The sequence below is a fragment of the Apteryx rowi genome, unplaced genomic scaffold (assembly GCF_003343035.1).
Source record: "Apteryx rowi isolate R43461 unplaced genomic scaffold, aptRow1 scaffold_335, whole genome shotgun sequence".
NCBI classification, from domain to species: Eukaryota; Metazoa; Chordata; class Aves; order Apterygiformes; family Apterygidae; genus Apteryx; species Apteryx rowi.
Window position 1 is genome coordinate 650,108 of NW_020449808.1, and position 23,642 is coordinate 673,749.

The window sequence follows — 23,642 nt, forward strand, 5'->3', positions numbered from 1 at the left end:
TTCATTCCACTTGTCTAGAATTGCTTTAATTAGCCCTTGTATACAAATACCAAAATAATTAGAAAACATTGAAGAAAAAAAGGTGTTATTTTCTGGCAGGTCAAGAACCAGGCAAGCCTGAAGTTTTAGAATCTCTCCATTTCAAAATGAAAGCATGTGCACTAAAAAGGACAGATATGTTTTTAATGAAGTTGTGCTCATTTACAACACACAAAAAAAGCCAATCCAAATAAGGTAGAAGCAATGTACTGAAAATTTATAAACTTGAGCATTTATGAGGCCACAACCTCTACTTCTAAAAACATCTTCCTCATCTGAGCTGTCTATCTACTTGCATTCTAGCTGGCAGTCTTAGGAAACTAGTATTTTCTATGGGCCTGTCACCAGAATGGGATACATACTATACTCTAATCTATGGGAAAGTAAAATTTCTTCTTCAGTCACACAGGTTTCAAAATCATAAAAAGATACTCAATAAGTGCATAGCTGAAAACTCTGAGACAAACAGAAAAAAGGTGACTCTCATTAAAAAAAACATTGAACCATGCTGARGATAACCACATATTTTAATATGAATTAAGAATTTAAGAAATGAAAATGAAAACTATTAAATACAGTTTTTGCATTTCTGATTACAGCCAAGAAGCATACTCCAGAAAAAACATTGATAAAAGTATATATTGCTATAGCAGCATCTTTCTTTCTTCAATTGAATATTAGACCAGTTTTAACCATCTTTAGACTCAGAGTGAGGTTCAGTAAAGCTTGATTTTCTAGGACTGAAATTATCATCGAAAGAGAGAAAAACACAGACACACACAGAACAATCCTTTGTATACTGACAGCCCATAAAACATGAAAATGAAACCCTGATTAGAGAATAGTATAAGTATTTTATAGTAGAGATAGTATATTGACATCTTTTCCAGCCATCGTTAGAAAAAATAAAAGCAAAAAAAAATCAAAACACTAAAAATCAGATTAATAAAAGAAATTAAGATATTTAGCCAAAATTCACTTTTGATGTGAAAACCCAAACAAGGACTTCACTTCTCTCAAGATCTTTGTTACCTGTATAGTGCTTTCTAATAAATATCTTGTTCTAAATACTGTGACATCTACGTTTTTACTTACTAATGTGAAAAGCAAGAAAGTATTTCCCCAAAATGGTACTGCAGGACCAYGAGAGTTCTAGAGATGTACACCTATGTGTCTTACCTCCCCAAAAGGTGCATTTCCAGAACGGCTTTGTAACCGGGAATCCTCAGACAGTCACCGAGTCCCCTGAGTATCATGCTGGCCTGAAACCCTACTGTTCACCTCAGTTTTTTCCTAGCAACCCCACCAAAAGTCGAAGGGATTCAAGGTTTGCCTTTTTTCCCCAGTTTTTTTTTTTTTTACAACAGACTAGCTGCAGTCTTGAGAACAGCAGTGCACCAACCATAGCATGGATGTTCAAACAATGAGATTAAGTGGTTTTGTAACGAAACTAGTAAACAGGCAAGCACTGGGGGTAGCAAAGCAGCAAATGCAATACCTCTGCTATTCCTCTGCACATAAGCTCTCCTCCCAAGAGCATGTTTGTATGATCAGCAGAGCTATGTTAAGGTCCTAGCATCCCTGTAAATACTAACCCAGCTACTTCTGCCTCCAGTAGTAGCAATAACTCTTCACCATGCAATGTACACACAAGAAGCTCTCTAGGCACAAAAAGAAGAGCATTAGAAATCCTCATGGAGGCTCCAGAGGAGGACTAGGCAATCCAGATAGTATCAGGTCTTGATCGACTGACTGACTGACTGCTGGGCAAACGACCAAGCATGTTTGGAAGAGAACTGAGCAGTTACTGAGGGTGGGATTCATCTGACCAAGAGCTGACATCTGCAGTTTTCTCTGAAATCTGCATCTGACAGCCACTTATCAGTGGAGATTCATCTCATCTTAAAAAGGTCTAAAAAATGTCAGATGAGCAGACTTTAAATGTGCTTTTTTCTCTCCGTTGCTTGCAGTGAAAGCTAAGGTGCAGGATATTAGATTATGGCTAAAGGGTATGAAAGAAGTAAAATGCAAAGCAAAAGACAAAGAATACGTGGGTAATATGCAGAGAGAAAGAGTAGGACAAGGATGGAGTGGGAAGAAGGGATGAGGAAGAGCTTTAGAAGAACATACTGGAAACAGAGGAGAAATAAATAAATAAATAAATAAATAAATAAAGAGGGATAAGAAAGCTCCCTTGCCTGAAAAACAAACACATCTAAAAGGTTAATAAATTCTGTTGGTTCAGGTTCCTAATTGCTTGAATTATTCATTTTTTACAAAGTGCTATTGATGCTCTTGACACTTAAGAATAAAACCTAGCCTGTGCATATGATAAAGTCACAACATCTTTTAAAATCAGTGAACATGATTAACCACTGTCTCACTTAGAAGAAGACAGAATTTTCCATCTTGCTAAATCTTTCAATCAGAAAAGTACTTGGATAACAGAAAATAACACAGTGCTTTTATTCAGCTGCAGCACAGGAATTAGTGTTCATATGCTGGGGCTGCTCTCCTAACACTATAAAATATATAAAATATATAATTGTATAAAAAGTGTATGAAAAAGATATAAAAATATTAGCACCACCAAAAAAACCCCCAAACAAACAACAAAACCCCCCAAAACTGATACAGAGTGACTTAAAAGTTGAGCTGAGCTTAGATCTTCTTAACTACATATATAGTTTATTTCTTCAGTGTTTGAAACAAATGAAATTTCTGCTTGGCTAAAGAAGGTAAAAGTAGAGGTTTGGTAGTTAAATCCTAGCAAGGCAAGGTGTTTTTGAAGGAGAAAAGCTAGGCTGCTGGGTGTAATTGAAGAAGGAGGCTGCTCCAGGCGCAGAGAGAAAGCAGTGTGAAAATACTGCAGGAATTAAAGGTTCTGCAAGGCGGGCAGTCAGTAACGCGCCTGGAGTTCTGGATGGGTGCATTTTAATTAAATCAAAGTAAACAAGTCACAGCAGGGCCGAGTGTGAGCCAAGCTGTAGGCAGGCTTGACACGAGAGGTTTGAAGGTGAGTCTGAAGCTGCTGAGGAATGAGAAAGGAAAACAACAGAGAGAGAGTGAAGAGCCAGGTAACACGCTCAGGGGAAGAAGCAAGGACAGTAACTAGATCTGCAAAATGATGAATAGCCCACAGCAGTGAGAGATGGCGGGTGCACAGGCTGGAGGAGATGTGGTATTATGTCCCAGTATGTGGCTGAGATATGTAACCCACAYGGACTTATTATGAATGGGGCTCATGGCTTACATGTTTTTCCAGTCTTCATCTTTACCCCAGACACCTAGAACAAAACACCCTTTTGAATTATTTTTCAAGATTCATATATGGGCCATTGACTATATTTTGCATATTAAAGCAAGTTATCCCATTTATTTCTTAATTCCATAGGGGACTTGCGCAGAAGGTGAGAAATCAACAGCTCATCTACTTTTTAAAAACAAGTTTAGAACTAACTTTACAAAAGTCTGTAGAGATTAATAATAAGTTCCTCAGTTTTGCTCCCCAGGAATTCTACAGGTTGGGACTTGGAGTTTATTAAAAGCAAAAAAAAAAAAAGGAGTTGAACATGTAACTTTTTCTTGGGAGGCAGCTCATTCTTTAGAAACTGCTTTATATGACTAAAAAGAAGAGAAGGTGGTTGTAAAAAAATACATGTAAATGGAAAACAAATCAAAAATATTCATCCACAACTAACATTACAGAAGCGATCATCCTGAGCTTTTCTCCCTGTGGTGAACGTGTTTTCCCATAATAGTTTTTTCCTTGGATTTTGGGTTGTTGAAGAACTAAACAGAAAGCTTATTAAAAATCTAAGCTAATCTAAGAAATATCACTTGTGAGAAAGTGGTGAAAACACTGAACAAAAGTAATCTTTTTTTCCCCAGATATTTTGCCATCATATTACAGGAAAACATAAGTATTCATATTACTGAATGTACAAAACACAGTTTTATCTAAATGAGAATAGAATTTTAATACTAAACTTCTTTTATACTAAAAGTATTAAATCTAAGGCCATTTATCTTATGGTCACTTAGATGTTCAAATCACTGATTCATAGTTAAAATTATGGGCCCGGTTGTATGCACAAAAGAATTTGATGTATCTATGGAAAGCAGACTCATTATCAATTGCTAGAATATTCCCAGAATGCCAAGTTTCAAGACATACTAAATTTAATTAATTGTAAAATACTTTTGGAATTTACAGGTTCATAGAGTTTTTACAGATCATTAACTAGTTATACTTTCACCAAAGAGGTCCTACATTAAATAGTAAATAAATTACTTTAAATGTATTAAGCTGAAAATTGATTACAATGATAAAAAAACCCTAATTTTGAAGACATTTGTTTTTGTATGAATGTYTCTTCCAAGAAAAAAAATGGCTTTAGCTTTTTTTGTAACAACAAAGACACCCAAAGGCAGACTTTGTTCAACAGGAAGCTAAACTTCATTCTCTATGTTGCGAATGAGTTAACCCCTAAAGGTAGCATGCTTATAGCAGATTCACTTGTTTGATACCACAGATATAAGTACCCTGACTGTCAGTTACTAACAGCAGCAATGGTCTCATGGAGGGCAGGCTTTTAAAATGTGGCTGTGCATACCGAAAATATTTTATCAATGGGCCGCATTTCAGATATCTTGTTATTTACCAAATCATTCTTGACTTCAGCTCAATTTTTTTAAATAACTTGACCATATAGATATAGCACAGCAGAGATGCATATGTGCACCCTTGAAACTCACAATATGTACTCAAAAAAACACTTACTATTCCATTTCACTTTGCTTCACTGTAGTATTCAGCCTTACAATCTTGACAATTAAGGCCATCTTTACAATTAAGGGCCTAGCTAACACTTAATTTTCAATGGGAATTCAATGGCACGTAAAGCAGTCCTGTTGATCTATGAGACAAACAACCTTTCTTTTATCACAGCTGTCAACACATATACCTAATTCAACAAAGAATGTCAACATAGGCTTGAACTGCTCATTATTGAAATATAATGAAAAATTTAAACTTGACTGCTTAAGGTAAAGCATGTGCTCARTTGCCCAGCTCAGTAGAGGCCTAAATAAATAATTTACTAAGACTTCTTACATGATACTAACCAGCAATTTCCACAGTTGCATTTTATACATAAAATTGCATGTACTGTTCTTGGTCCAAGGCCTGACAACCATATACTTCAGAACATCTCCTGAGATCCTGCTGAGGATTGCTTTCATTTTCCTCATGGTCCAAGGGGTCAAAGCAGAATGCACAAGTGTCTTGAGATAATGATCCTTGGACTAACTTGCAAGCCTAGCTGCTTTATAATACTTCATCAGCAATATTTTTGCTGTTCCCATGGCACTTCCTTCCTATATCCTCTTTTCTGTAACCTCTCCAATTCTGGATTTTCTCCAAGAACAGATTATTTCACCTTCTTCTAGCAAAGGTGTCAATAGGAAGTTTGCTCATGCCCAGGTACTGAAATATTTATCTTAGGGTTATATGCATTCCAGACATGGAGCACATCAACTGTGATCCTGCAAGTGGGCTTCCCCCCCCCCCCCATCTTTACAGCTGTATCATGCTTTGGAAAGGCCAGAACTCTGACATGCCCATATTCTGTAACTACTGAAATGCTCCAGCCTCTCCAGAGTTTTAACAGGGATGCCACAGTTGGAAGATCTGCAGCAGACTGGCAATTGTTTGATCAAGAACTGAGGTGGTGTTCATTCATCACCACACACCCAGGTAAATGAACCACCAGGGCAGTTCTGTCAAGCGTCACACTTGCTAGCATATGAAACTTGTGGTATTGTTATGACTGCAGTTTATGGACATTTAGGGAAAGGAGGCAGTGGAAGCAGAGAAGATTTGAATGATTTTTCAAAATAAAATATTTAGATGCTTTTTTGTACGAGAAATAAAAATCTTAAATTATTATTTCTTATTATTTCTTTGGCTTTAAATTATTTCTTTTGTTGTAAGTTTTCTTGCTGTCCACATATTTATCCAGCTATCTTATCCCTTGCATATATAGCTATATTAGTAACCAAAGCAATATTGAGTGCTAATGATTTACTATTTGATTTAGACTTTTAAGAAGTCTGCTTGGAGGAAATAAGACAAACAGGCAAGCATAGAAGGAAGAGAGGGAAACTGTTTTTGGACTTCAGTTTACTCAGTCTTCCCTTGTACATTAGTTTGAGAAAAAAGGCAAAGTACAGATACGGATTTGGGTATCAAGCTTACCTGAGCAACTCAGATGTTCTGTTTCAGGATTATGTTGAATTCCTGCTATATGTTTAATTACAAGATTGACTTCTTTTTCCTCTTAAAAAACAAAACCAAAAACCCCACTCACTATAAAGCTTTGATCTGCACTCTGACCTTGGGCTCACTACCTTAGTTACTTGATGTAAGCATCCAGATGTGATTTGAGGATCAAGGCTATTTCTCCAGTCAGTGCAGTAAAATGGCAAGAGACACAGACTAACCTGAGGGTAAACAAAATATGTTGAAGAACAGTGTATTCTTCTCTCTTTTGGCTTCTCATATACACTGAAAACACAAAATCACACAAGAAGTGGCCAGACTTGGATTAGTCACTGTAGGAAGCCACTTGGTCTAGACTTGGTTAGAAATAAAAACTTGGGAAGTGACGAATAGAGGGATGGAGCAAGGCTAGCMCGGCACTCCTTCAGGAACCAGCACCCTGTCCTTTTCACCAGGGCTCTCAAGTCAAGCATCTCGGTGTGCACAGTGACTTCAGTGTCACATGCAAAAAGAAGCCATCTCTCAGTAAAGAGAATCCAAAACATACAGGTTAAAGCTCATMATCAAGTTTATCCAGAAACCTACTGGCAACCAGCACAGTAAGATTTTGCTTTTATTATTCCAAATAGTACACAGTAAAATTGCCTCTGTAAGTATTGAGGCATTACCCCTAGTAATCCAGACCACGGTCTCTCTAAAACATGATGTTCTTATAAACATCACCTAAACATATTGGGATATACACCAAGGGGCTATGCTTTAGATCTGATTATCCACATGAACATTTCTTAAATGGGAAAAATGTATATCATAGGAAATACTAAAAAATTTGAAGTTAGGAAAATGGAATAATTCACTAAACAGAGCTGTATTCTCCACAAACTTCTGTTGTTTTATTTTCCCACTATTTCTTATAAATAGAATCACAAGAAGAAGACTATCTTTTGCTTCCATTTTTTGGTCAATGTGTTTATCTATTTCTCTTGTACCTTCTCATTATTGATAAACAACCATTTAGTGTCTCAAAGAAAGAAAGAGTGATTATATAGCCCACTGGTTAAGGCAGTCACAGAAGAGACCTTTTCTAAATTAGACAATAATTCAGACCTGGGCATTCATCTGGAAAGCGGGGCACTCAAATCCAGTGTCCCGCTTCTGAATTAGCTGGAGTAGGGACTGAAGCATGGGACTCTCGCACCCTCTGAGTGCAACCTTTCCAACTAACTCCTGGGTATATTTATTTTAAGAGACATTAATAAGCACATTTTCATCAGAATTCCCACATTTCCATGGAAAGTTTTCATTTAAAAAAATCTTGCATTTTCCATAAAATGAACCTCACCCTAAAATTTTGGATCATCTCTTTAAAATTGGTATTATTTATGGCCTCTTCTCCTGAGCGAGGAGAGATGCTGCATCAGTTTGTTCCACCAGATATTAAGGCCAGAAGGGTGAGGCATACAGTAAAAGAAGCTTGGCAAAAGCTCAATATTGCTAGGAAGTTTAACTTATCACCATATGAGCAATCACTTCTCCAGTAAGTTATGCAGCATTTATTAATCAATGTATTACCTGTTCAAATAACTAACAAAATCCTCCACTGTGCACATACTAACAACAGACAGAGCATGATGCATTATGCTGCACAGAAGCAGAAAGAAGAATGGTGTGGGAACTTAGGGCTATAAATTCACGGTGAGACAGGAGAGATGTATACCACAGAGTGAAAAATGTGGTATAAGGAGCTGGTGTGTTGAAGGGAACATCAAAGCTGTGAATATTTACAATGCATTTATCTATTTCTAAACCAGTGAGAGAAGAAGATCCTGGCACTTCTTGGAATTGCCCTGCTGTGTTCCCACATTTTAGTGTGAAAACAATTATCATTCATTTCCTCAAATTACATGGAAGTGTTGCTTCTGCTAAATAGTGTCACTTGCACTTTACAAATTTCTTTTGGCTTCACTATACATTTGATCCTTTTCTAGAACATACAGCTTATTAAGAAGGTCTCCGTGAACTCAATCAAAACATATCAGACTTGGTCTTATAGTTCCAATGTGAGCCACAAAAACTGTCATAACATGTCCTGAGATTATTTGAAATTTATAAATTAGCAACCAACCCATCAATACAAACCAAGCATAACTCTCCTGACCAGAGCACACCCATTTGGTATTGAAAACTAAATATATGTGTTATAAGTGTCTATCTCAGAGCCTTCTATTAATGTGGCCACACTGCTTCTGCTACTAAATTAACCTACTGAATGGCACAGCAGTGTGATGTGATCAGAGCCTACTCACAACAACTTAAGATGTGACACTGAACTTTTACTATATATATATATATATATATGTATATATATATATTTATATATAAAAAGAAAGCTTTCTGAAAGAAACCTTGTTAATAAATGAGGCTATGAATCTACAAAAATATCCTTATTTGGAATTCCTATATTTCATTCAAAAATAAATCACACTGTTTAATTGCACTGTTTACTACCACAACTTTTAATCCTTAAAAGTCATCCAAATGTTGATTTTTTTTAATAGTTCTCAGTTGGAACCACTTAATTCTCTGGCAGCACTGCTTTCAATTATAATTAGTGCTGGAAGAAAATATCCTGAGACAAAGTAGAAAAACTCAAAGCCTTATAGACTGACTGTATTCTTTTCTTTAGCTACATATAAAGATGTTATATTTAATAATGGATTAGTAGCATGCCTAAATATAAAATTGAACCTTACCATCTGTTCTTAATTATTAGTATTTAATTTATGTCTCTAGCTTTTGTTCTTTCTGAAGATACAACTGAAAATATAACTGGTCACATGTTAATGTAGTAATCCAATTTTTAGTTATGAGGATAATGTAGGTTTGCTACATAGTGCCAGTCATTTAGACCCAAGTAATAAGGATACTTTGATCACAAGAGACAACAGTCAGCTGGGACTATATTTTGGTTCTGCTTCTGTCAATGTTCCATTTCACATCCTCCTCCAACTCTTTTGCCTCTTATCTCCATTAGCACGGAGTCAGTAACAAATTGTCTGCTTCCCCTGTGAATCAGAATGATTAATCTGTCAGTGTCTAGTTAAAATTTATTATAAAGTAACACAGATCTTCCACAAGTCTTTATATGTCTTCATATTCAGAGTCTGGCCCTTCTAAAAGCTAATGTTGAGAATGGTGCACAGACACAGGCACAGAGATTTCAACCTCACTTGTCTTGAAGAAACTTTGTGCAAAATTTCCTCAACCTGCTCTTTTCAAGCAAATAAACCATTTCAGTTTGGGATGCCTAGTCATTCACACTACATCAAAGCCTGAGCCTGCCACTGGGAAGTAACTGTGACAGAAAGGTGATATGTATTTGAACAGAGTACAAATATTTTCCAGGCACATATTAAAATGCTAAGATGGGGCAAACTCACTATGGGTGTTAAAACAGCCATTCTGAGAGAAAAACAAATTCTAGTTTGGTGGCTATCAGGAAAGCATGAAAACAATCATGCTGGAAAATCCTGACCCAGCTATCGAGACCTCTAGTGTCAATGGAGCATGGGAAGAATTTCAGCCTTGGAGTCACACTTGGTCCCTCTTCCCTTATGTCTTTTACCACATCCACAGCAGAGCTTTTCTGCTGGATGCTGTTGCTGGATTGGGTTTTCCCAGTAAGAGAAGTGGATGTGTTTATTTCCTCCTGTGGCCTCTCTACTATCACTTCACAGAAATAAGGACCTGAAACTCGGCTATCTTGTTTTCAGGGATCACAAACATGCGTTTCCCCTTCAGTTGCAACTTTATGGGTAATCTGAGTTTACAGCTCACCTTTTCAGGGATTAAAGACATTAAAAGCTAACAGACACATAACATCTATAAGGATTCTGCATGTAAGTCACTCTTAGCTTATTGTGATGCAAATCATGATACAAGACAGGAAAAGCAACTTATATAGGGTCATGTAAAATAAAACACGGATAGATTCCTCCTTTCATTCATCACTGCTCTTGAGTAGTCTTTGGAGATAGTTCAGAGGTTCTTTAAGTTTCCATGATTCTCCTCCTGTGCAAGCCCCATCATCCAAAACCTCATGGAGCTGGTTTCTCCTTTACTTAGTTGAATTTCACCTCTTTGCTACATGAGCATACCCTTCTTTTCCTTTCTCCTTTCAATTTCCTTTCTTTCTGTTAGTCTGAGCATCCCTTTGCCAGGTTGTTCAAGTCCTCCACCAGTCAGTTAATCTGTGGCTTACTTACCAAACATCCGGAATTCAGGCTTGAAAACTGAGTTTATCCTGGGCAATAACTATCTCCTTTTCTGTGGGCATTACAATTAAATTGGTGATTGCCAAAGTTTAGCAGCCCTCCATTGTTAGTCTTGTGTTTGAAGCAAGTATGTCTCCCGTTACCTTTTTTAGCTTTTAGTTCAATATGGAAACATTCAGTGACACAGAGTATGAACAAGTCCCATATTAAAAACAAGGGTTTGCACTCAGACCCAACTTTTACAGACAGAGAATGTCTGGGGTCAAGTAGAATTCCTAAATTACATAATGATGCCCCTAAAGAATTTCTAATGGAAAGACAGTCATAACATTCTTTTCTGTAAGCATTTTTACATTATAAAATATATCATTCCAAGAAATCTTCTCCCAGCCTGGGTTTAAACTTTCAGCAGCTGGCTAGCTAGAAAACATAATATGTACATAAACCTTATGGCATCAAGAATCAGATTTAGCTAACAGAAAAAAAGGCCAGAATTTGATCTTGATCTTAAAGTGTCTAGCATGCTAGTCTAAACAAAAATAAATACAATATTTTGGCTTAGCTTCAGGAGTATCCTCTAGCTCCTTTGTGCTGCTTCTGTGATACAGACAAATATTGAAGTGGTTAAACAATCATTTAATCAACTCCTTCACCATTGCCATAAAAGTGAAAAACAGTATGTCTAGAACTTTCTTTTAAAGCAATTTTTATACAGTAAATTCAAAGGAAAACAAAAGCAAAAAAAAATCACCGACATGTTCTTCATGGGTGCTCAGGGAATTCATTTTCTTCTGTATCAACATGATGACATGAAGATTACTGAGGAAAAGCCAATGGAAAATCTCTAAAGTGCAGTTCATGACCATACTAAAAAGTTTGATTCCAACTTAGACATTTTAGTTCAGTTCATGAAATCCATAATTTACAATAATCAACATGATAAATGTAATTCTGTTGTGAGTTTTGGATGTTCTTGCTAAAGCACATCAAAAGCTGTTGAGATGAAATCAACACTGTAACTCTTTTATGTTAGTTGAGAAGCACTTTAAAATGTTTCTTTTCTGAATGGAATCTGATTTACAAACACACACATTCAGTTCTTAAAAAGGACATTGTCATGTTATACTTGACAAACAGTAAATGAAATGGCATAATGAAAATACAATACTTAAAAAAGAGACCTTACTATCTCTACGTATTTTGAAAGACAAACAATTGCCATGTTTTAATAATTATTCTATGTCATTACGAAGGCTGATAATGGACCTTAATGAAACTGAATGCAACCTTAGAAGTTTCTAATTAAAAAAAAATAGATCTATTCTAAAAAATGACCAAAATGATTATCTCTTTTTCTTCCAAGTAACTCATTGCACTGTGTATGCAAAGCCATGTATCTGGCAAAATACATTATTCCTATTATCATTTCAGAGGTTACCTAAGTAAAACAAAAAGCGGCTAAACTGCAGCCCTTGTGCAGCATTAATGGAACAATTTACTATATTCCTATAACTAAATATGCTGAGACATACAATGGTAGTCAGTTTGTAAAAATACCATTGAGAGAAAAATATGCTGGAAGGCTGACTTGCCTTAGTCTTGATTGTTACCTAATTTGACTTCAAAACCTTTATTTCAGGCAAGTATTTTGTAGCAAAAGAACTCACCGACTTAAGTCTCAGTTATATTGTGTGGGGTTAAAATACATAAAAGCAGCACTGTGGTAGGAAGTTCACTGCAGGGGAAATGCAGCCTCTAAATGGGTCCAGAAATCACGTTTTTAAGAAACTGGAACAATACTATGTCATCATTCTATAGAACTATTTTTCAGAGTCAAGCAAAAAGTAAAGCACTGAAGAGCTTGCCTAACATCCAACTGCACAAGCTAATTGTTATTAACACAGTTGTTGCTATCATATTATTCATCATTTTCATGGACAGTCACTCAGCAGATACAAAAAGTATTTCCAGCCACATATTCAAAGCTATTTCTTTGTCACATATGATTACAGACAAATGTTGGCTTTAATATTTTATAAGGTGCGTGATGATTTGAGTGACCAAACTTGTGATGAAAGCTGATGGAAAATAATCAGCAGGCACAGAAGTCTAAATCATTCTGCTTCAAGTACTTTGCTGTGAAAGTCCTTGCTCTTTTTTCTACATAATACTTTCACTAATATCAGTTGTAGCTCTGCACAAGGTAAGAGCTCTGGATTTTCATGCATCACTGAGGTGAATGTTGTCAGAAGTTATCTAAGATTTATGCAAACATACACTCTAGGAGAAGCCAGCATTCCTTCAGCATGGAAATCTCATTTAAATTAATGCAGCTTTTGGCTTCAGAAAAGGATTCCTAATCCTAATACACCATTTCTTAACCTTTTCAGACTTATGACCCTGAATCAAAGTAGTAATCATTCATGATCTTCTCATAAAGAAATGCATACATGAGTGCAATAATAACTTATAATTTTTTTGTGCATGGGTCTCAAAAGATAGATTGGAAATATTTGATCTTGAAGGTCACAGTGTATGGTGATAGGGTAGGAGGTTTTTCTTTGCTCTGTACTACAGCTATGCTTCTCAAAACTCACAACCAACAATTTTTTTTTTTATGATTTTTCCCCCTACCCAGAAGAATTAAATGCTGATCGAGAAACAGTAACTTCATCTTGCATACAAAAGATCCCATGGTACCATATATCATTTTTATCTCTCATTGGTGTTSAGCTTTACTTCACCCGTTCCTAGAAGAAGGCAAGGGCATTGCCAGTTCTTCTGTAGCACAAGGTTCCTGCTGGGTTTGGGCTGCAAGCTGAGGCAGACTTCGCCGCCTTGTAGACGAGTCGCCTGCAGAGGCCAGACCGGCTGTGTGAGAGGAGCTGCAGCAAGCCCACTTGAGGAAGCCCTCAGCATGGTGYTAAGGGAGGAACATTGCATCAACCTTGCAAACTATCCACCCCGTGTTACCTGCTGCAGCACTTAAGGCTGGCCTGTAAGATCTGCCACTTGGACTTAGTCAAACCCATCGTCGCTTAAATAAGGGAAAAGTATTGAGTGGTCCCTTTAAAAAGAATTCTGTATTTTGGTAGAAATCTGTCTTGGCACAAAAGTATATTTCAAAAATATAAAGTAAGATATAATATTCTGGAGACATTACTGCTCAACCTAACAGCTGAAAGTGGTCAGTTACATATATGTACCCAGGAGTATTACAGTTAAGCAAATAAATGCTAACTATTGCAGAACAAAAAGATGAGAAATTAAAGGAAAGTGGATAATCTTCAAGCACAGACAGTTCTCACTATATGAAAGAAATGTTCTTATTCATGATATTTTGTTCCAAAATAGCACCTTTAAGAGAAACATGCTATTGTGAAAATTAACATACAGCAAGCAGATCTGAAGTATATACCTACTACCACTTAAACTAGGACATTCCATGTAATAAAAAAAGTGCCGAACAGTTAATAAAAGAGGAACAATTAAAAAGAGAAGTGTATATGTATAGATTTTTTTTTCTTCTATTCAAAGGTTGATTTAAGACACCAGCATCTTCTAGGTTGCAATGACCTTGCTTACATTTGGTCCCTAGTCTAGTAAACACTTAAGCCTTAACCTCTGTACAACTAAAAAAGATGTGTAATTTCATTCATTGTTGTCAGTGGGAAAATTCACTTACTAATTCTTCATGCAACCTCAATTATTTGTAGACTATAACCTTTGAGACCAGCTCTTCCCCCACAGATATCAAACGAGATTTTCATTTATTCATTCATTTTGGAGCAGGAAAGATGAGATAGTTCTTGTGTTTGTTTTTGTTTTGTTTTTTAATCAGAACAATGTAAAATGAATGAATAAACATTACTTTCTGTAGTTGAGATTACATCCTATTTGTCCAAATAAAAATGAAATCAGTCTCCTGTTTTTATTTTTTGATCTGTACAACCCAGGAGAGTGAATCAGTAGACAACAAAACTGAGAACAGCTGTTTCCCATACATGTGAGAAACAGAAACAGCTGAGCAATGTGCTTAATTTATTCTATATACAAATGACAGGTGAAGGCCTGGAAAACACTTTTTTAAAGAAAAAAAAAGTATTCTTAAGATATACTTTGAGAGAATTTTCTTTTAAGATTTTTACTAAAATTATCACAAGATGCTCCATAAAAGAAATACATATTGAAATTGAGAACACCACATCTCTCACTTGGCTTATACAAGTCCTATCCCTTTAAACATCCAACTCCTGACTTCAGTACAACTAAGTAATRTGCATAATTTTATTCCTTGTCATTGACGAGAGTATCCAGGCTACTATTTCCACATATAACCTTACAAGTGTGCAAACTATAGCAAATACAAGCTATACAACTTAGAAGAGTTCACATTGAAATCTTCAATTATTTCAAGTGTAATCAATTACTTTCTCTTCAACTAAATCTTTAGCAGGCACACTATAAATCACTTTCACTGTCTGACCAAATGCATGCAACATGAAAATACAATTGCAATATGCTGTTCAATATTGTTTGAATACAAACATACTGTAAGGCATTTCTAAAAAACATGACACTCACATATCTCAACACTTCATTGTACATAAGAAACACTACACTTCAAGAATAAGGAATATTGTTAATATACTATAACTTGTTATCCTAAAAAAATTAATGAATAAAATCAGACACATAAGGCAAATGAAAGGTTTAAAAATATTTAGGTTCTTATGATCTGCAAATTCTGCATATTATTTTATTGTAAAGGGTATCTAGCATAACTTGCATATTTCCTTTTGCTCTAAGTGTTAAAAACAGTACAGTATCTACAAAATACACAATGGAGAACAATAGCAATACATTTCTATTCAACTTGAACTATGCGATTTGGAAGTTTCCATGAAGCTGAAAAGTTAAACCACTCCACTTTGAGACTGGTAATAATGCATTAAAAATAAAACACAGATATATTAGCAATACTCTGCTCAGAAGAAAGCTTTATACTATCAATATGAAACTATACTTTTACCAGAAACTATTATTGAAATGTTAGCAATAAAGTTCCAACAGGCACACAAATGGAAATACTCCCCCCCAAACAAAGATCAGGCATACAAACGGATCAAAGCAAAGTTCACATTAAGACCTTGATTCTGTATTTACATAAAATCTTTCACACAGGGCTGAATAAAGACAGCATTATGTCAATTGCTCCAAGTAATAATGATTAATTACTCCTACAGCAACAGCAGGAATACTAATCTAGATAACTCTCATCAGTAGATACACAGAACAAGGAACTTTTTCTAATTTGAACATACAATTGTGAAATATTTTGCAATTAGCAAGAAAAAAACAATTTTAAGATTAGGTAAAGTACCTTTTATGATGTGTTATTCTTTCTTTAAAAATGTCAGGATTAYGCTTCAAAAAATGTACTTTCCTTGCTTAGACAACTGCAATTTTTGATTACTGGTAATGGCTGACCTAGTAAATACAGCATAAGTATTTAAAAGTTAAGAAAAATTAAGAATACAGGACTCTTGAAAGTCATTGCTAAGAGAGCTAAGAGTGCCAAATTTAGGGGTGGATTACTAAATATTAAGATTATTGAAATGAAGATTAGCAAAATTCTCTAGTGTTATTAATATGCTGTAATAGTCTTCCTCTAGATACCAAGGGAAACGTTTATATTTGGAGCCAGTACAGAACTACCCAGATGGAACATCATCAATATTATAAACATCCTAAAGGATTTTAAGATTTTTTTTCTGAACTAACTGCTGTCCAGATTCTTTATTTTAACTCTCCACCAGAAACAAATATAAAACAAACTTGTTCCCCTCCCAACCCCAATACACTAATATTAACCAGAAGCACAGATGGCATCAAAGCTGGCAGTGCCTGAAATAATTCTACTACTGTAATACTGATATTTACATTTATTTATTTATTTATTTATAAAAGCCATTTTTACTCAAGGAAAACAAGAGGTTTTTGTTGTTGCTGTCGATTATTTATATTCAAAATTTAAAGTTCTTGTATTTCACAAATTCTAGTGAATATTTTATGCATCTCATTAGCAAACAGACACAATTCAACAGTGCCATTCATTTAGATTACAAAATATTTCAATCTTCTTTTACTTAGAAAAAAAAATTAATTCCATCATCCATTTTTAATCATATTAAAAAGCCTTAGATATTTAATTAACATAAATTTTATATGGAGAAAATGAACAACTTACTCTCTAGCATTCTTGAAACTTTGCTAAAACTTTTCACACAACCTCAGTTCTTCTCAGAGAAAGACAAAATAGTGTTGGCATCTTAGCTTGAAAATGTAAGTCAACAGTGAAAACCAAAGGCAGATAGAATATCTCTTTGTGATTCAAACACCTCCCTAATCACAACAGCTAAACAAGACAGCTTCACCAAATACATCTTAATCATCTGCTACTTGGAGGTTGTGGGATTTTGTTTGTTTGTTTGTTTGAATAGGAATCTTGCAGAATATATTCATTGGCAGATTATTTCCTCAAACTATCCACTTTGAAGTACATCAAGAAACAGGTCTCTCCTAAACTCTGCTTTCACGCAGAACACTTACTTTACTAAGTAACAGAGTTACTATTACAAGGTTCCTATGACAAGCTTGAAACCAGTATGTCTAACAATCACTTCTTGTGCCAGTTAATTGTAAGAAATAATGAGAGACATTAATTCAAAACTTAGGTGCATACCACTGCCCAAAACATATCTGAGACACTGAGGAAGAATCTGAACTCTCTGGACGAATGCTTAGCCCTGCTGAAGGAAAGTGCATGAGAAAACTGTGTGAGAAAGAAGGAAGTGAAAGCAGCAGAAAATGTGTGACAGATTCGGCAAGCTCAGGCAGATTCTGGGACCTTGGGAGAGGTTGACAAAAAGATTTTTTGGTCTACAGTGCCAGCTGTGAGAACCTGGTTACCTCAAGGCAAAGAAAATTTCCCCTGGTCTTTGAACCTTTCCCAGGACTTCATCATTCTTTGTAAGCATATAAAGGGACAATAAAACAGTCCCTAACTCCACTGTTAGTTTCTCCAAACTAGAGCAAGCTGTAAGACCCCAGTTCTGGTTGCCAGTTTGGTCACTGGGGATAAAAGTACCAAAAAGACTATCATCTCTCTGCCATGGTATCTCTGTCTTTTTACACATTGTAGGTCAGGTGCAGTGCATGCAGCACCATTCTGGCTTGGACTTGGTGGTGAGCACAAACACTGTCTCTTTTTCTCATGTCAGGACAAGACCTTTCTGTATGCCATCTCTCTGAATGCCCTTGTCTTTTGGATGGAAACCTGAGCACGTGCCCAGAGAACTGCAATGAGTTCAATCAACCCCAATGTGTATTTTTTGGATCCACAGTGCCCCACAGCATGAGCATATCTAACAAGACCTAGTTGCCTAGATGGTGTAGGAAAAGGGGAACCTTTCCAGTTCATTATTTGGAAGCTGACTCTTAGAAGCTCCCAAGACCTTCATAGAAGGTATATGAGAATTTCCACAACCAGGCTAATGGTTTGCCCAGTAGGGTATTCAGCTTCTGACTATAGTCACTAACAAGGTAATCAAAAGCTAAGATGAAGAAATGGTTTATGAAACAATAACCTACCCCTAGAAGAAGCATCTTCTTTGTCCAGTAAAAGAGAGGTCATTTTCCTTTTGCATAAAGACATATATTGATAATAAATGCACTTCCCCCATCCCAAATCAGTAGGAACATTCCTACTGTTCACAGAAATATCCCATGGCAAATGAATTTGAAGTCAATCTCAAAAATCACTGTGTGGCAGCAAATTCCACAAATGTATTTGCTTTTCTCAGTTATACTTGTTCTGCTTTTGAATAGTTATTTGCTCTGATATATTATGAAAATGGTTATATGGGTGTGCATGATTTATTAGACTATTATGGATGTACAGGAGGTGCATTTTGTTTTCTTTTGCTGGGACCTTCTCTAAATTACATGGAGCAAACCATCTCATTGCTTATTCATCTGGGATTGTTCCTCACATATCTTGGCATATTTATTATATAACTGTAGATCCCTAATCTCCTTGCTATATTCTTTTCTGCTGAGGGGGAGAAGTGAGGATTCAACTCAGTATTTTCAGACTAGGGTATTTCTAATATGCCCAAGTGGCGTTTTAATGTACTGTATTGTATTCTTCATCTCATTCCTTACAAACATTAATATTTGTTTTGTTTATACATTACCGTGAATAAAGGTCTTCACTGAACTGTTCATAATAAAACTTGAGTCTTCTTTCTATGTTGTTAAGATTAATATAGATCACAGTAAAGCACAGAAGTATTGTTACTCATAGCCTTTGTGCATATCAGTATCTTTTACAATGCCATAAAGAGCCAGACCTAATTACTAAGCGCTGTGGAACTGAGAGGATGTTTGCCACATAATATCTCTGATAGAAGAAGATATGCATATTACAGAGTCTGTAAACAGACATCAAAATCAAGAGATACCAGATAAAGAATGAACAATAAGTAAAACTACCTACTCCATAGTGTTTGCATAATTACCTGTTCTGCCACTCTCATAACATGTCAGGAGCTTCTACACAGAGAAGTTCTTCTTCATCACAGAATACTTCTAAATGAGTTGGAAATTGCCATCAGCATCACAGTAACATGGGAGAATACGTCTACCTACAGCAAAGTTATTGTGGGTTTTCCCTCCCATGGCTATCCAAGCAAACGAAATTTCACATATAGCCACTAATTTTTATCTCAAACTGATAAGAACATAAGCCCATAAAAACATCCACAGAAGATCAGATCAAAGGTCAATGCTCCCAGCATCCTGTCCTCCATAATAGCCAGTAGCAGGTACTTGGAGAAAAGCATTTTTGCATGCTCTCCCTATTCTTAGGGACAGTGTCTAAGCACAGCCAGAGTATACAAGGATGCTTTATCTGGATCTAGTAATTTATAGCCCTGTCTTCCAGTGACTGCTAAAGGATTGCCTGAGACGGGTTGTATCATCATCATTATCTTCTTATGTTCAAACAGGTCATACACTGAAATGTTGGAAAGAGATCTTGTATCAATTTTTTTCAAACCTCACTCAAACCCCATTCAATGGCATTCTTCTTTAACACCACATTTTCCAGATCTGTGCATCCATATAAAGCTTGTGCTATCAGAGAATGCATAAAGAGGGCTTTTTAATCAAAAAGTTGGAAAGTGTGTGTACTGCACAGGGCTGCCCATATATCTTTAAGAAGGAAAGAAACAGAATAATCAAAAAATACTGAAGCAAAAAGCCACGAACAGAAACTATAAGTCACTACTGGAATTGTAAAGAACATATATATTCTGGAAGAGAAAATTCCATTCCCATAGGCTTTGAGAGGACAGTGTGATCTACTGAAATCTTAATTGTCACCAAATTAACTGTTTAGCAAAATTAGCAAACAAGTGAATATAATCCTTTCAAGAGCTTCTGTGAATAACTGACAGGAGTTAGGAAGAAGAGAAACAACATCTGCTTGAGGATTAATGAGAGTAACTGTCCCTGAAGCACCTCACAACTACACCAGTCCTAACAGAGCATGGGGGCTGTCAGAAAGACTCAGCCAGACACGTGTCCATAATGTGGTGTCCTCACTTAAAAGTAGAGCAGGAACAAAACCCAGTGTTTACCACAACAACATAATCTGCCAACTGCAGATTACATCCGCAAAGGAGCCTGCTGTCATCTCTGAAAACACTTCACTGCTGCTCCTGCATTCCCAGAGGCTGGAGCAGCCCAGAGCAGCTGCACTAATGGGATTTGTTAGACTAGTGGCTCTGCCTTCTGCAACTTTAATTTCCTCCCAATATAAAACATACYTCTTGGTCTTCAAGCATGTCACAGTGACAGCTAGGGCAGCTAACATCCTTGCCAATAACATAGATCAAGCCAATGATTTTTAAAGCCAAACACTTGAGCCTTTGCAGCTCAGACTACAGACAGCTTCTCAGAGACCTGAGTGCTGCCCAGTTCATTTTCTTTAGATTGGCTGCAAAAGGGAACACGTGACACACATTTATTTACTGATCCATAGATTACACAAGCAAAACATATGAATGACTGAAACGTGAAATGTGTGTTCTGACAATTTATATCTCCCTCCTATATCTGATGTTTTTTCACTCTAAAATATGCATCTACCCTGTCCCTCAGGTGAGCAACAGCGTGTGTGTGGAAAACACACTTGCTTCTAGAAGCACAGGACTAGCTGTAGAAACTTTGCAAAGTGGCCACAGAGAAGAGCTCTGTTTTACGCAGTCATTCCCTCTTCCACTCGCACCCAGGACTGACTCCCTGGTTCTGAAAGGGGACTGATAGCCAGAGAAAGGATAAACCATCACAAGACAGCTGGGGGGAGACTGGAGTTGACCAATTTAACAGTCAGAATTTGTGGCCTGCAAGGAGCTTCCGCTCTGCCAACTTTTTTTTATAAAATGTAAAGGCATCATTCAGAAACTCACCCCTAGCGGTCTGGAGGTCAGTCAATAAATGGATTTCTTCATTCAATTAGGCAATCAGCAGCAGCTTCAGAGGGGTAAGAGCTGACTCCCTGACTTCCTCTCCCCAAGTCAGGGAGCTTCCTCCAGACCTACATACTATTTCATGAACGAGTCTCTGCTCGCCACTTTGGAAATTAACAGAGGGGCCTACACCACAGCATATCTGTYCTGAATTAATAGTTTGCAAATTCATCTCAACATACTAATTTTGATTTTTTCTAAAAAGAAGGAGGAAAAGAAAAAGGAACCTGGAGGCAAATGGTAAATATGATTAACTGAAATTCTTTGAATTTGCCCGAGATAACAAAAATTCAAACTACAAGTCCCAGAGTATCTCAAATTTCTGAAGAAGACTATAGAGAAAAGTGAGACATTCCAATTAAAACATAGCGACAGTGTGATTTTTGAATTCTTCCTTTAGTATTCCAAGTAATTCAATACTTTTCTATTAAATCATACCAAAATGTATATAATGTTCTAGAGGAAAATTCCTTCTTTTGAGGTTTGGATTGTTTTTTTTTTGTTTGCTTTCCATTTACACAACAAAGATATAAAACTTCTTTTAGAACAGCCTTCTAAACACTAAAATCATATCTACTGAGTAGCTACTTCTTCACCACAATATCACAGAAAAAACTTCTGTATAAGTTCAGCATTAAATCTAAAATTATGCTAACCTGCCAACGAAAAATTGTTAAGATTGTAGGTCTTTCCATTAGTCTAAGCGGAAATTAATGTCAATGGTGTAAAATTCAGGCTGAGAATTAATAATTAGCATTCAAGTAATACTGTGTTTGAGGAGAAAGTTTGGTGATCCAGGAGACTTTAATTCCTGCAAAAGTTTATTTCTGCTCAACTAAAAACTGAACATTATGCTGTTGAGGACTTCCTACAGAAATACATATAATTCTCTTTTGATAGTGGGGTTTTAGGCACATAAATGTTAAGCAAATTTATTATCAAAAATTTTTTGGAATTCCCTTTTTAAAAAATCCATGTATGTTTATTCAAGTTTGCAAAGCTGAGTAGGCATGAAAGAGTGGTAATGAAAAGAGAGGGCATTACTGTTATAAAGCAGACATAACATGTAATAAAACAGTAATAATACAACGTATAACTTTATAGTTGGGCAATTCTATTATGAAAAGAATATCTCATGCAAGGCAAACAAATACCTCTCTATTTTTCCTTTTCATATGTTTATCTGTGCTGTCACAAAGTATATCAAGTAAAGGACAATGAAAAAGAACTAATCAAGAAACAACTGTTTATAAAAGGAATGAAAAGTCAAAACAAACCTCTAAAACAATTATTTGTCAGCAAATAACAAGGGAGAAGTAGATAATTGATGTTTAATTTACTGAGTTATTTCATTAGTTGCAAGATCTCAAAGCCTTTTACTTCCAGGCTTCATCTCTCGCCAACTTCTCCCTCCTAAATTTATAAAAATGTTAAAAGTTTAATTTGTGTTTCAGAAACCATTCAAGGTATTCAGACTAACCTCTTTGGGAACAACCTAGAATCTATAATTTTTTTAATGAATATACTTTGCTCCAGCAAAGTTACATTTGCTATTTTGGATTACTGTTCTTAGAAAGACTCTAGATGGTTGATCTGAAAACTAGGGCCTTTTTTTTTTTTTTTTTTTNCAATATTAAAAAAAAAAAAGTGCAAGAGAGAACGAGATTTTCTTTCATGATGGCCTGCTTCAAAAATCATAATCTCAGCATTGCTTCAATATTTATTTAGGTAAATTGTGGGTCTCACCTTGGCATTTAATTATTCATTTGGAAAAAAAAACAAACAAACACCAAACACCTACATTCGGGCATATATTTGCACTGCATTACAGTTATTGCCTAATTATCCTTATTTCAAAAGTAGTATTCACTCACTTCACCTGCTGAAAAGTGTTAGCCTTTCTCAGTACTCTGTAAGTCAAATATAATCAAATATACCAACTATAAAAACATTTTCTCATTTCCCTTTTATGTCCAGTCACTTTATTTTCCATCCTCAAAGTGATGTCCTTAAATGTCTCTTCACACTGTCTTGTACCACAAATTATTTTGACAAATACACAAAAGAATAAGACATAAATATTTCCATTTTTGCTCTAATGGAATATTTGTCCTTTAAGATATTTCCTTCTGCCTGGAGCATGTACTGTACTTCACTCAGCTTAATTCGATTCATTTTTGGCATCTAACATAGGGAAGAATGTCTTTCATTGGTTAGCATCATTCTGATACCATTTCCAATCTATTGTACACATGTATCATTTGAGTCAAGTGCTCGCCACTAGCTGCTTTGAAAAATATGAATAGGAAAATATGCTCACCTTCAGGCTCCCCACAGAGTGTACACTGTGACTCTGCAAAGAAAAAAAAGATTAATTATTATTTCTTGATTTTAAGATCTGTGTGCTCTAGAGTTAGGAAGTCATAATTACATCCAAATGTAACAAATCTG

At 35.9% G+C, this 23,642-nt stretch overlaps 1 protein-coding gene across 1 annotated transcript in view; it reads right to left on the bottom strand.

The window, feature by feature from the left end:
- The window catches only part of DLGAP2 (DLG associated protein 2), a 386,085-nt gene that overhangs the window by 215,273 nt on the left and 147,170 nt on the right, over positions 1–23,642 (bottom strand). Inside the window, exon 5 of the mRNA XM_026072046.1 lies at positions 23,512–23,544. Within this exon, the coding sequence (XP_025927831.1) occupies positions 23,512–23,544 (33 nt within the window). The remainder of the gene's footprint in view (positions 1–23,511; positions 23,545–23,642) is intronic.